The 13,101-nt window shown below is 41.4% G+C and overlaps 1 protein-coding gene across 1 annotated transcript; it reads left to right on the top strand.

The window, feature by feature from the left end:
* The first annotated feature begins 279 nt into the window (after positions 1-279).
* On the top strand, positions 280-12,622 carry LOC126095022 (protein lethal(2)essential for life-like). The gene is made up of 3 exons (XM_049909684.1): positions 280-475; positions 6,935-7,156; positions 12,333-12,622. The coding sequence occupies exons 1-3, from the start codon at positions 356-358 to the stop codon at positions 12,447-12,449; spliced, it is 459 nt and encodes a 152-aa protein (XP_049765641.1). The 5' UTR covers positions 280-355; the 3' UTR covers positions 12,450-12,622.
* The last annotated feature ends 479 nt before the right edge of the window (positions 12,623-13,101 follow it).

Genomic DNA, 13,101 nt, shown 5'->3' with positions numbered 1-13,101 from the left:
TCAGAGATGGGACGACGTGGTGGGGATAGTATCGTTTTCGTTCTCGTGTCGACGGGTCCATTCCAGAGATCTCTGGAATCGAAACGCTCCCGTATATATACGGCGCGCGCGTTTCCCGCCACTTAGATTTCGCACTCGCTGGTATTGGTTGTTGAGATTAGCGTCGTCTACACTTTTTGAAACCGTGAGGGTAAGTAAAAGTTTACGTGCAAGTGAGGAGTTCATCATTTTAGCAAAGTCAAAATGTAATTAACTTCTTGTTCTGTGTTTGTAGATGGATTTTTGCCCACTTAGAGCTCTGGTGGAGGAGCACTTGCCGATAGCAGATCATGGATCGAGAATTTTTTCCGATGATATGTTTATTCCAAGAAGTATTACTATGCCTTTACGGTCGGGATACCTGCGTTCGTGGCGTCATCAGCCAATTCGTCGAAGCGGAAAATCACACATAAAAAAGTGGAAAGGAGGATTCGAGGTAAGGACTTAATCGGGAAACTTACATTTGCATGTTGATGCAGCGAAATAGGGCTGCGTCTGTTGCTGTTTGAAACTATTGTAACTTTCGCATGTTCGTCTGCCTTTTATACTATATATTCTCAGCTTCAATCTGACAGTCTTGGCAGCTATTAGCATTGTTTAACGTTGACACGCGTATTGCAATGCGTTCATCTAGTACAACAATAGAACATATCTCGATGCCAAAACAACCTACGCGTGTTCGGTGGGTACCCCATATCAAAGAAAGTAGTACTAAGAAACAAGTCTCTGTTGCTGATATAACCCCGTTTTATTACTGTTAAAGGACAGTGGCTCAGTTTAAGCAACAGTGATTAGTGTTACACTTCGACACACGCTCCAACATATTGTGCCACACCTCCCATAACAAGAATAAGCAAGGTTTTACTTGACTGCAATCTTTGACTGCTCTCACTTACGTAGGTATTTCTTTCGCCTTTTTTATGGTTTCTGAGCTCCTGTAGAAAACTTTAAAGTTTAACTGTGTTTTCTATATCTGCCGTTGTGCGACCTGAAAAACAGCAAGGATCATGAACACTTTCGGTTCATCGCCTATCTGAGACTTTGAAATCTATTACTTTCAGTGGAACTCTCTCTGATCAGAATGTAGAAACCTACCATCCTATGTCAGCAACAAGAAAAACTGTAGTAACTAGCTGTTTGCTCTGCCCTCACACATTACAATGTAGTTCTCATTGAGGAATCATCTTCCACTACAGTAGTCACTTAACCATGTGATTGTAAGTGACAGGTACCGCTATGGTAGTGTCTAAAAAGAATATGTAAACATTTGCTGCACTGTAGTTGACCAGCATTCACATATCCTCAGCAGATTTTAGGGAGTACTGAAGAAGAAGTGGTTGAAAAGTAAGTACATGTTTTGAAGTAGTCATATAAGGAAGGCAATTGAAGTTACTTTTCAGTTTGAGAATGGAGGTTGAGGCCAGGAGGGTTACTGGAATGTAGGATATATTGCAGGTAAAGTTCCCACCTGCACAATTCACAAAAGCCGATGTTGGTGGGAATGATCCATATGGTACAGGCTGTGAAACAGTCATCGAAATGAAGAACGTCATGTTGGGCGATGTGCTCAGCAACAGGGCGGTCCACTTGTTTCTTGGCCACAGTTTGTCGGCTGCCGTTCATGCTGACAGACAGCTGCCCATGTGGAATGCTGCACAGTGCTTGCAACTTAGCTTGTACATCAGATGACTAGTTTCGCAGATAGGCCTGCCTTTGATGTTTGTGACAAGAGTGGAGTAGGTGGTGGTGGTGAGAGGATGTATGGAACAGGTCTTGTATCTAAGTCTGTTGCAGGGATGTGAGCCACGAGTAGGGGGGGGGGGGGAATTGATGGTGGGCAGGACATTTCTCATTTCAGAGCATGATGAGAAGTAGTTCAAACCCTGGCGGAGAATGGAATTCAGTTGCTCCTATCCTGAGTGGTACTGAGTTACGAGGGGAATGCTCCTCTGTGACCACATGGTGTGACTTTAGGACACAATGGGTGACTAGAAAGGTGAAGCACGGGAGATTTGTTTTTGTACGAGGTGGGGAGGATAATTACGATCTGTGAAGGCCCGAATGAGACTCTTGGTGTATTTTGAGAAGTGCTGCTCATCACTGGATGTGACATACATGGTGGATAGGTGGTACGGAAGGAGCTTCTTGGTATGGAACAGTTGGCAGCTAGTGGAGGTGTTGTTGGTGTTTGGCAGGTTTGATCTGGAGAGATATACTGGTGTAACCATCTTTGAGATTGAGGTCAGCATCTACGAAGGTGGCTTGTTGGGTCGGGTAGGATCAGATAAAGTGAATGGGGGAGAAGGTGTTGGAGTTCTGGAGGAACGTGGGTAGAGTGCCCTCATCCTCGATCCAGATCACGAAGATGTCCTCAATGCCTCTGAAGCAGGTGAGGGGTTTAGGATTCTGGTCATTTAGGATGATTCCTCTAGATGGCCCATGAATAGGTTGTCATAGGATGGTGCCATTCGGGTGACCGTAATCGTACACCAGATTTGTTCATAGGTAATGCCTTCAAAGGAGAAGTAATTGTGGGTGAGGATATTTGGCTATGGTGCCTGGGAAGGAGATAGTAGGTTTGGAATCCATCAGGTGTTGGGAGATGTAGTATTCAGTAGCAGTAAAGCAATGGGCATTAAGGAGTTAGTGTAAGGGAGATAGGCATCAGAATTGACGAGTGGGGTACCATGTGCTCAAGGAACAGGAACTGTGGAGAGTCAGTGGAAGAAGTGGTTGGTATCTTTTATATAGCAGGATAGGTTGCAGGCAGTAGGCTGAAGGTGTTGGTCCATGAGAGCTGAGGTTCTCTCAATGGGGGTATAGTAACTGGCCACAATGGAGTATTTGGGGTGGTTGGGTTTATGGACTTCAGGAAGCATGTAGAAGCTAGGAGTGTAGGGTGTAGTAGGGGTGAAAAGAGAATATGGGGAGAGGTTCTGGGATGGGCCTAATGATTTGAGAAGAGAGTGGAGATCCTGCTGGATTTCTAGAATGGGTCACTGTGTCAGGGTTTGTAGGTGGACATATCTGACAGCTGGCGGAGTCTTTCTGCCAGGTAATCATTGTGGTTCAAAGGGACAGTGGTGGAGCCGTGCCTCACCATCATTCCCCAAATAACTCAAAATGCAAAGTAACCTTAGATCCGCAGAAAGAACCTCAGTACATCACCTAACAACTGATCGTGACCTTATAATCCTAACTGCTGACAAAGGCTCCACCACTATTTTTTGAACCACAAACATTACCTGGCAGAAGGACTCCGCCGCAACCCACCCTCCTATATAAAAGATGCCAACCATTTCCTCCACTTACTCTCAATGTTCCTGCTGCTTAACCACACAGTGCCACCTTCCTTCAACTAACATACCTAATGAACATGGCCTTACCACTATTGAACAGTACCTTTTACCATGCCCAATGGATCCCAAACTGCCAGCCTCCTTCCTAGTCGCCATCACCAACCATATCCTCACCCAGAATTATTCCTCCTTTGAAGGCATTACGTAATAACAAATCCAGGATACAGCTACCCACATGGCATCATCGTGTGCCAACCTATTTGTGGGTCATTGAGAGGAATGCTTCCTAAACACCCAGAATCCTAAACCCCTCACCTGGTGCAGATTCATTTATGACATCTTTATGATCTGGATCTAGGGTGAGGACACCCTACCCACGTTCCAGAGAACCTCCACATCTTCTCCCCCATTCACTTCACCTGGTCCTACTCAACCCAACGAGCCACCTTCCTAGATGCTGACCTCCACCTCAAAGGTGCTACATCAGTACCTCTGTTCATATCAAAGCTACCAGCAATACCTCCACTTCAACAGCTGCCACGTGCCCCATACTAAATTCCGTACAGCCTATCCACCTGTGGCCGTCACTTCTGCCATGATGAGTGGTCCCTCTTGAAATACACTGTGGGTCACACTGAGGCCTTTACAGTCCTTAAATACCCTTCCAACCTTGTACTAAAACAAATGTCTCATGCCTTACCTTTTCAGTCATCCACCACCTCCCAAAGCCCCACTGTCCTTCCACAAAGGAACATTCCCTTTGTAACACAGTACCACCCAGAACTGGAGCAGCTGAATTACATTCTCCACCAGGGTTTCGACTACATCTCGTCATGTCCGAGCCTACACAATATTCTCGTCCATCACTACAAAACACCTGCTCCCAACCCCTTGCCTCATGGCTCATATTCCTGCTATAGACCTAAATGCAAGACCTGTCCCATACATCCTCCCACCACTACCTACTCCAGTCCGGTCACAAACATCAACTATCCCATCAAAGGCAAAATTACCTGTAAAACCAGTCATGTGGTGTACAAGCTAAGCGGCAACCACTGTGCTGCTTTCTATCTAGGCATGACAACCAACGAGCTGTCTGTGTGCAAGAATGGTAACCGACAAACTGTTGCCAAGAAACAACTGGACTGCCCTGTTGCTGAGCATGCCACCCAACATGACATTCTTCTTTTCAATAACTGCTTCACAGCCCGTGACATATGGAGCCTTCCCACCACCAGCTTTTCTGAATTGTGCAGGTTAGAACTTTCCGCACAAAAAAATCCTACATTTCCCTATTCCTGTTCCAACAGTACACAGCCCTCTATTCCACCAACCCACCCAGTCTTTTTACTTCTGCCCTTTTCCACTACCTCCCCCTCCCCAGCCCTCTGTCTAACCTCCCAACTGCATCTAGCTACCCTGCCCTCTCTCCACTGTGTCCCTGTATGCTCCCCAGCAGCACTTTACCATCCTCCACCCCTAACCTAGTATCCCTCCCCACCCCAGCCTCTTACTCACCCTCACCCAGTTGCCTCTCCCATCATTCGTTGTTGCTGCTGCTGTTGCTCGTAGTCTGGCTTCAGCTGCCAGAGACTGTCGTCATGTGTGTGTCACCCCAGCACTTTGTGTTCACTGCACTCAACCTTTGATGGTTCGCCATTTCCTGACAGAATGCCCTTTTTTAACCACTTACGTTCTCTTTAAGTTTGCCCCTCCCTCCTCGGTTTTGACGTTGACGCATTTGTACGCCCTAAAACAAAACAAATCGAAACAATGTGCGTGCACACACGAACCCGTCATCTATTTTTGACAAAGGCTTTGTTGGCCAAGAGCATAATTTAATGCACACACACACACACACACACACACACACACACACACACACACACACACACACAAACCCAAGTGTCATTTATTGCAGCCATTCTCAAGTGATGATCTTTCACAACTGATTTTTATTTTCCAAAAATTTTCTGTCGTACTAACCTAGTCCTGGCAGTTACTAACATAACAAAGTCAAAATCAACCAAATCTGTCAGGTCTTTCTTAACGGATGATATTTCGTACATACGGCAGTTTATGTTAATTTCCGACTTCTCCGTTGGGTTTTCCAAAACTTTTTGTTTATACGAACCTAGTCATCAGAATAACAAACACAGCAAAAAAGAAAAAAAATCAACCATATTGGTCAAGATGTTCTCAGGTGCTGATCTTGCATACATGTGACAGTTAAATTTTATTTATAATGGCATCAGTTTTTGAGGGTTCATTATGGCCGCATTCCATGGTCAAATAGTCATGGTTCACATGCTCTTACAGAACCTAGTAGATTACATTAAATAGCTAAACATTAAGTTTATTATCAGTTGAGTTTGTGAATGAGAACAGCTCAGTGAAGTATCTGAAGTGGAACAGTTCTCACCATATCTCTCATTGTTATTATATCTACATAATGTAGTACCATCTGAATAGTGGAAAGTGTTAGTTTTAAATTATTTTTTGATGTGTGTGCATGTGCCAACTACAGTTCGTTGTTCATCTGCTAGAGCTGTGTATTGGGATTCATACTTCACTCATCAGCTCCTTCACTAGGAATACATAAAGGTTACCTTGTGAACATCTGAGTATCCAATTACTGAGTGCTTACTATGCAATGTGGGCCACTTGGAACCTCTCACCTTTTTAAAGTAGCTGCATGTTTTAAATATTTTATGATTTTTGTGAATCATTCATAAGATTTTTTTAAAATATCATGTTTGCTTTTAGGTGTAACTGTTTTATTGCAGTACTGTAGTTTCATCTTTTGTGCCATTTTTAAGGGTGAGGATTATGTTATCTTTCTGCATAAAATAGGGTAATAATAACAGTATTGTACAGCTGTGTTGCTTGTGGTGGTAATAAAGTCTGTTATTATTGTTGTTTGTAGCATGAGTAGTTTTGTTATTTGCATGCAGGTTGAAGCCTGTCATTGTGATCATGTAAATAAAAAACATACTCTTGTCATTGATAACAAACAGCGACACTATTACTCTCAAGAATTATACTTGTTATAATAACATTAAAATAACCTGTTCCTATGATATAATATAACCACACATATTATGCTTGAAAATAACAACTTTTGAGTTGAAACTGAAATTGCGCAATAAAACAGTTAACACTGAAAATAAATGTAATGTTATTTTTAAAATGTATAAAAGCTGTGGACCTGTATTACAAGAAGTAAATGGACATTCCTAAACTGATACAGAGTATAACTTACTGTCATTGGCAAGCTAGTTTGTAGCCATCCCACGCTTACTTTCCATATTAAAGCTATTCTTTTGTCAATGTGGGGGCGTGTTGTATGTCCCATCAAAGGTAAAATATCTACATGGAAGAGTGATTTCTGTATTTCTTGAACACTTTCTTCTATGAAAAAATATCACTAACTGAATTCGGCCAAGTAATGCAATTTGACTGACAGTCTGCAGTTAAATAATAATATGAGGAGGAAAAAAAATTAAGTCGTTTGCAGATGTAAACCCTCCGTACAAAACAAAATACTGTATGCAATTTTTGTTAGGATTTTATGTTGACATTTGTTTCTTTTGTAGGTAAATCTTGATGTTCAGCATTTCAAACCTGATGAAGTATCAGTGAAGATTAGAGATGATTTTATTGTAATTGAGGGTAATCATGAGGAACGTCAAGACCAACATGGTTTCATATCAAGACAGTTTACCCGTCGTTATAAATTGCCTGAAAATACTGACATAGATGCTGTAACATCAAAGTTATCATCAGATGGTGTTCTCACCATTAAAGCACCCAAAAAGGTATGTATGTACCTCAGTGTACATTCTTTTGACATAAAATTCATAGGGCAAGCATTGTGATTAAAGCAAAATTGATTTTTTATTTCACTTCTAATTTATCGATCATCTGTTTACAAGCGGAGTTCGTGGTTAAATTTTGCACAGATATCTGCTTTAGGTCATCAGAACAGTGCTATGAAATTGGACAGACATTGTTACCTTTTCTGCCAGTTGCTAAACTAGGAGTGCCTGGGGAGACAGAAGCACCTGATGAAGTTGTCGAGACTTCCTTCATTGATAGTGAACAAGATAAGGATTCTGGGAGACAAGTTATGTTGTTAGTTACACAGTCCCTCTTACGACTGTTGTGGTGTAGATACCCTCTTATCAAAAATTTGGTGTCATTTTCAAAATTTTGCAGGTGTTGAAATGCAAGAAAGGCAATGTTTAGAAGTGTCTGTAGCAGCGATGGTGCAGGGATGGGACAACCTCAATCAAGACAGAGATGACAGAAAGGGTGGCATTTGCATTGAGGAGGAATGCACACTAAAAAGTGTTAGTGGTAGTATTAGAGCAAGTGGCAGTGATGTAACTGTTCCTGAAACTGAACATATTGTAATGGCTATATCAACAGAGAATGAGAAGCTTTTAGCTTATATATCGATGTGTGGAGGGGAGAAAAGTGCTTCATTAGTTTAGAGGTAGAAGAATCTGTTGGCCACAAAAAGTGAGTCGACATGAAAGGAGCACTATTCACAAAACGTTCAACTTAGACGGGCACAAGTTAGAAGTTAGGAGGGGCCTAAGAACGCTTAACTGGGGCCTGAAAAATCCAGTGCCGGTCCTCCTCGCTATCTGGACTACAATTTAGTTCTCTTGGAATCAAGGCAACTTGTACACATGACAACACTGTACAAAAACACCTGAATAGTAGATCATCCATCAAGATATTGTTTGCTAAAGGAAACTGTCAACTCTTCCAAGGAACTTCAAAACATACCATGAATTAGTTACAGTATGAGAACCTCTGAAATAATTAATGTCTCATTAACGTCTCATGGTTAGGGTTCACAGTTGTGTAGAATTTTTTGAAAGACACTGTGTTCGACATTGACTGTAGAAAATTATTTATATCACTTCATTACTACAATTTTGGCCTTTGGGCCTTTATTCAGTGGTACTGCAAATGCTAGGAAATATACAAAACATAAAGCTCAGGCCCTCTATATATATATAGAGTCACACAAACACACCGTTACTTAAATTTTCTTCAGCACATGTCAGACTTTTAAAATACTGAGACATGTATACATGTCATTGTCAAAGTTGAGCAGTAACATCAAATGATGTGAAGCTCTGTACATTGTGAAATGATGTAAATTATGTTAGAGACACTATTTACATGTGAAGAGAGGCCATTGGTGTAATAATAAATTCTTCAGTCATATTTTCTGTGCTTATGAGATGGCATATTACAGAGATAATACTTGTAAGCTTAATATCAATGCCAATTTTACATCTCTTGACAATATACAGTTTCTGTGTGATAATACAGTTATAAGATACAATGGGGGCAGGATATGAACATTTATTTATAACAGAGGGCTGTGAATATACATATACTTGTTTAATGATCAAACTGATTTAAGAAATAGAAGATTTTTACGTGACTTCCAGTCCTTTTATGTGCAAATGATTAAAGTAACATTGCATAAGGGCAGATGACCTTTTCCAATTTGATGTACGTATACTGGCCTAACATTTTGTAGATATAAGTATGTACCTTTATTTTACAATATGTTTGATGCTTAGGATGTATTTATTGAATAGCATCAGAGACTGATATGTGCTACCACTTTTATTTTCATCTGTATCTTATTTTTAGAATTTCTTATCTTACGTGATATATTAGCTCTTCATAAATTCTGTGTATCAAGTTTTATAAGTGTTCCTAAAGTTTTCTCCTGCATTGCAATTTGTATACACTGTAACGAGGAATAATCAAGTGCTCTTGGATACATTTTATTTCTGTAATTTCATTTTATCTTTGGACTGGATCTTGTCTAATCTATTTTAGTAGTGCATCATAATATGGTTCAATAACTTCTTACATTTTTGTTACTAATATTTTAAGTAATTTGGTTTTGTATTATTACATGTACATGTGTTCTTATGTAATTACATTATTTTTCCGATGTTAGAGATCAGTAAAAAGACATACCCTGTTTTCATGAGGATGACATTTTGTTACATGTAACTCTTCAGGCTTTCCCGCCGATCTAATGACATCTTGGGTTGTCGGGTGTTCTGCCGAATATCAGCGTCGTACTTGCATGATATTTCAGTCACATAGCTCGTGACCTTCATCAGGTGCGACCTGAGACTGCTCCTCGAGTGGACCTGGTCCAGTATTTATGCCTATGGCCTTCCCCCTCCATCAACGGCTGCAGGCGCTTCCTCTGTGGTCCGTGCCCATTCCCTGCGACGTGCTGGAGCGTTGCTGCTCCGTTTTCCGTCTGCTGCGGTTCTAGGTGTTCCCTCTGCGGTCCGCGCCCACCAAACCCACTCCTGGGGGTTTCATCTACGGTCTGGGGTACCAAGCGTTCCCCCTGCGGTCCGCGCCCACTCACCACGACCTGTTGGAGCGTTGCCGCTCCATATTTCGTCCGCTGCGGCTCTGGATGTTCCCTCTGGCGCTCACCAGTCCCACTTCTGGGTGTTCCATCTTCGGTCTGGTGTGCCTGGCAGTCCGTCAAGGGCTCGTTTTCCATCTCAATGTCTGTGGTTCTTCTGTTTGTGTAGTGTTGCAGCTGGCCCCGTTGCTCCTTTAACAATTCCAGAGCCGGATCCCAGGCTCTGCTTAGCTGGTACCCTGTGTCATGGTTCATAAGATCGTCAGCCATTTTAATTTCTATCGATTCTCTTATAACACTGTCCCAAAATCTGGGTGTTTGTGCTAGAATCTTGGTATCCTCACACTTCATGGCATGATCTAGTTCTAGACAGTGTTCAGCAATGGCTGACTTAGTCACCTGTCTTAATCTAGTGTGCCTCTGATGTTCTTTGCACCTGATCTCCGCAGTTCTTGTCGTCTGGCCAATGTAGGACATGCCACATTGACAAGGTATATTGTAAATCCCTGGTTTTCGTGACCCCAGGTCGTCTTTGACACTCCCCAGCAGTCCCCCGATCTTGTTGGGTGGACAGAAAACACACTTGATATTGTGTTTACGGAGGATCCTACTGATTGTGGTAGAAATAGAGCCAGCGTAGGGCAGATATGCCACCTTCTTTGCTTTATCTTGGTCTTCTTCAGGAACCTGTGGTATAGTGGCTGGTTGGAGTGCCCTCTCAATTTGTCTGTCCGTGTATCCATTCTTGGAGAAAACTGTTTTGAGACGTTCTATCTCTATAGGTAGATTCTCTTGGTCTGACAGGACACGTGCTCTGTGGACCAAAGTCTTCAGAACCCCATTCTTCTGTGCAGGGTGGTGACAGCTGCTGGCCTGCAGATATAAATCAGTGTGTGTTGGTTTTCGGTACACACTGTGGCCAATTGATCCATCTGCTTTCCTCTGGACTAGTACATCCAGAAATGGCAGCTGGCCATTCTTCTCCAGTTCCATGGTGAACTTGATATTAGGGTGGCATGAGTTAAGATGTTCAAGAAACTCATTGAGCCTGTCCATCCCATGTGGCCAGATCACGAAGGTGTCATCCACATACCTAAAGAAGCATGTGGGTTTAAATGTGGCTGTCTCCAATGCCCTCTCCTCAAAACTCTCCATAAACATGTTGGCAACCACAGGGGACAGTGGGCTGCCCATAGCTACACCTTCAGTTTGCTCGTAATATTGGTTTCTGTACAGGAAATACGTGGATGTCAGTGTATGACTGAACAGGTCCAACAGAGCACCGTCAAATTTCTCTGCAATCAGAGTGAGTCCTTCAGTGGGACCCTGGTGAACAGCGATACCACATCAAAACTAACCATGATGTCCGAATCTGTGATGTGCAGTTGCTTGAGGCGTTGCAGGAAATCTTCTGAGTTACAGATGTGGTGAATACATTTCCCCACATATGGAGACAGGAGACCTTTCAAGTACTTGGCTGTTGTGTACGTAGGTGCCCCAATATTTCTGACAATAGGACCCTCCTTATGTATTTTAGGCTGACCATACAGTCTAGGTGGCACTGGCGCTTTTTCCCATAGTTGTCTGATGATCTTATCGGGCATCCCTGTTTCCTTCAAGAGAGCACTAGTCTTCGTGGCCACCTTGTCCGTGGGGTCACACTCCAGAATTCTGTATGCAGGGTCCTCCAGAAGTGCAAGTACGATGCTGATATCCGGCAGAACACCCGACAACCCAAGATGTCATTTTTTTTCTCGATATGTTGTCCCGAACTCTAGGCTGTTTTCACAGGCAAGCATTTTGTGCCTTCTGTACTTTTCCATCCATTATGTTTAAGATTACTATTCCCAGGTTCTGCATGAGCACCCAAGTCACTGTGAGACCTTTGCAACTCACAACTATATCATCACATAGAAAGCTTTATACTGTCAAGAGATAAAGGATGTTACAATATGAAGCTTACAGTTGTTATCACTGGAATGTGCTATTTACGATAAGTGCACAGCAAGATATTACTTGTGAATGTATTTAGATGCCAGCAGCCTCGGTTTACATCTAAACATTGTGTTAGGACTTTGGTTTATAATGTTTGTGTTAAGGATGTTCACATTGGCAACTGTTCACGTAATTTACATCATTGCACAATGGCCAGAACATCTCCCTTATTTGGTGTTACTATATTCCTACAGTGAAAAGACTTAGCTTTGATGATGACGTGTACACAGGTCTGAGGATTTTAAAAGTCTGGCAACATGTACTGAAGCAGAATGTGATACTGTTTTCACATTTTTTAAAAAACATACTACTGTCTGATGGCCTGTTTGTACGACTCCTCATTTTTTTAAACATACTACTATCTGATGGCTTGTTTGTGCAACTCCGTATATAAGCCCTGTGCTTCATGTTGAGGGTATCTTTTAGCTTCTGCAGTACCATTTGATAATAGTCCAAATTCCAAAATTGCTATAGTGAAGCGAAATAAATAATTTTATGCAGTAAATGGCAAATGTGAAGTGCTAAAAAAAATCTCTGAAATAGTGTTTCTGCTCATTGGTTTGTTACAGGCACCCTTAAGAGACTTAACTGAGCGTGTAGTGCCTATTGTCCAGACAAATAAACCAGCCATTGCAAAAGCAGGACATGAGAATCAAGATGATAGGCAGGAGAAAATGGAAGCATAAATAATGAACTTTATGTGAAGTATTACTCCATTTGAAAGATTCCATTCTCTGGAATAAAAAGACTGACTGTGCATTCCATTATTTACCTTTTTTATGTATTTATTCTACTGTAACTGTAAGACTGGCTTCACCAGATTTGAGTAATGTACTTTTCTAAGAACATTTTATGAATAAAGCACAGAGAATTAAAGAAAGTGTTATTTTTTATTTTCCCTGTTACACTTATTGGGCATATTAAAAGCAGGAAGAGAGAACTTCAAAACTGAATACTATTTATGACATTTTACTTATAACAAAATTATTTAAGAAGAAATTTTCAACAACTCGCCTTAAATAATTTACACACAAATATTTCTGAATGGAATTACACACAAATGAAACATTTCTGTAGTATCAAACATCTTCAGTTGTATGAGTACAGGACATTACTTAAAGAGTACAAAGTAGGTAGGAAATAATAGGAAGAGTTCGTAAAATTTTCTTTGTTTTAATGTGACACTGAACTGTCCGAAGAGAGCAATTTCCAAAGTGAATCTTATGTGAAAATAAACAATTTCTCTACTTAGAAATACTACTTTTTGGCAATTCTAAATGTGAATGTTGTTTTCTATCCAACTACTAATGTTTTCCGGACTGATATTATTTTTTTAAT

Source organism: Schistocerca cancellata, chromosome 8 (genome assembly GCF_023864275.1).
Source record: "Schistocerca cancellata isolate TAMUIC-IGC-003103 chromosome 8, iqSchCanc2.1, whole genome shotgun sequence".
Lineage (NCBI taxonomy): Eukaryota > Metazoa > Arthropoda > Insecta > Orthoptera > Acrididae > Schistocerca > Schistocerca cancellata.
This window is presented reverse-complemented; position numbering and strand designations above follow the sequence as displayed.

What these genes read in the sequence shown, in the direction of transcription:
- LOC126095022 (XM_049909684.1), top strand. Translation starts at nt 356, where the DNA reads ATGTTTATTCCAAGAAGTATTACTATGCCTTTACGGTCGGGATACCTG. An exon ending in AGTGGAAAGGAGGATTCGAG is followed by an intron (nt 476 to 6,934) that starts GTAAGGACTTAA and finishes TTTCTTTTGTAG; the next exon opens with GTAAATCTTGATGTTCAGCA. An exon ending in CCATTAAAGCACCCAAAAAG is followed by an intron (nt 7,157 to 12,332) that starts GTATGTATGTAC and finishes GGTTTGTTACAG; the next exon opens with GCACCCTTAAGAGACTTAAC.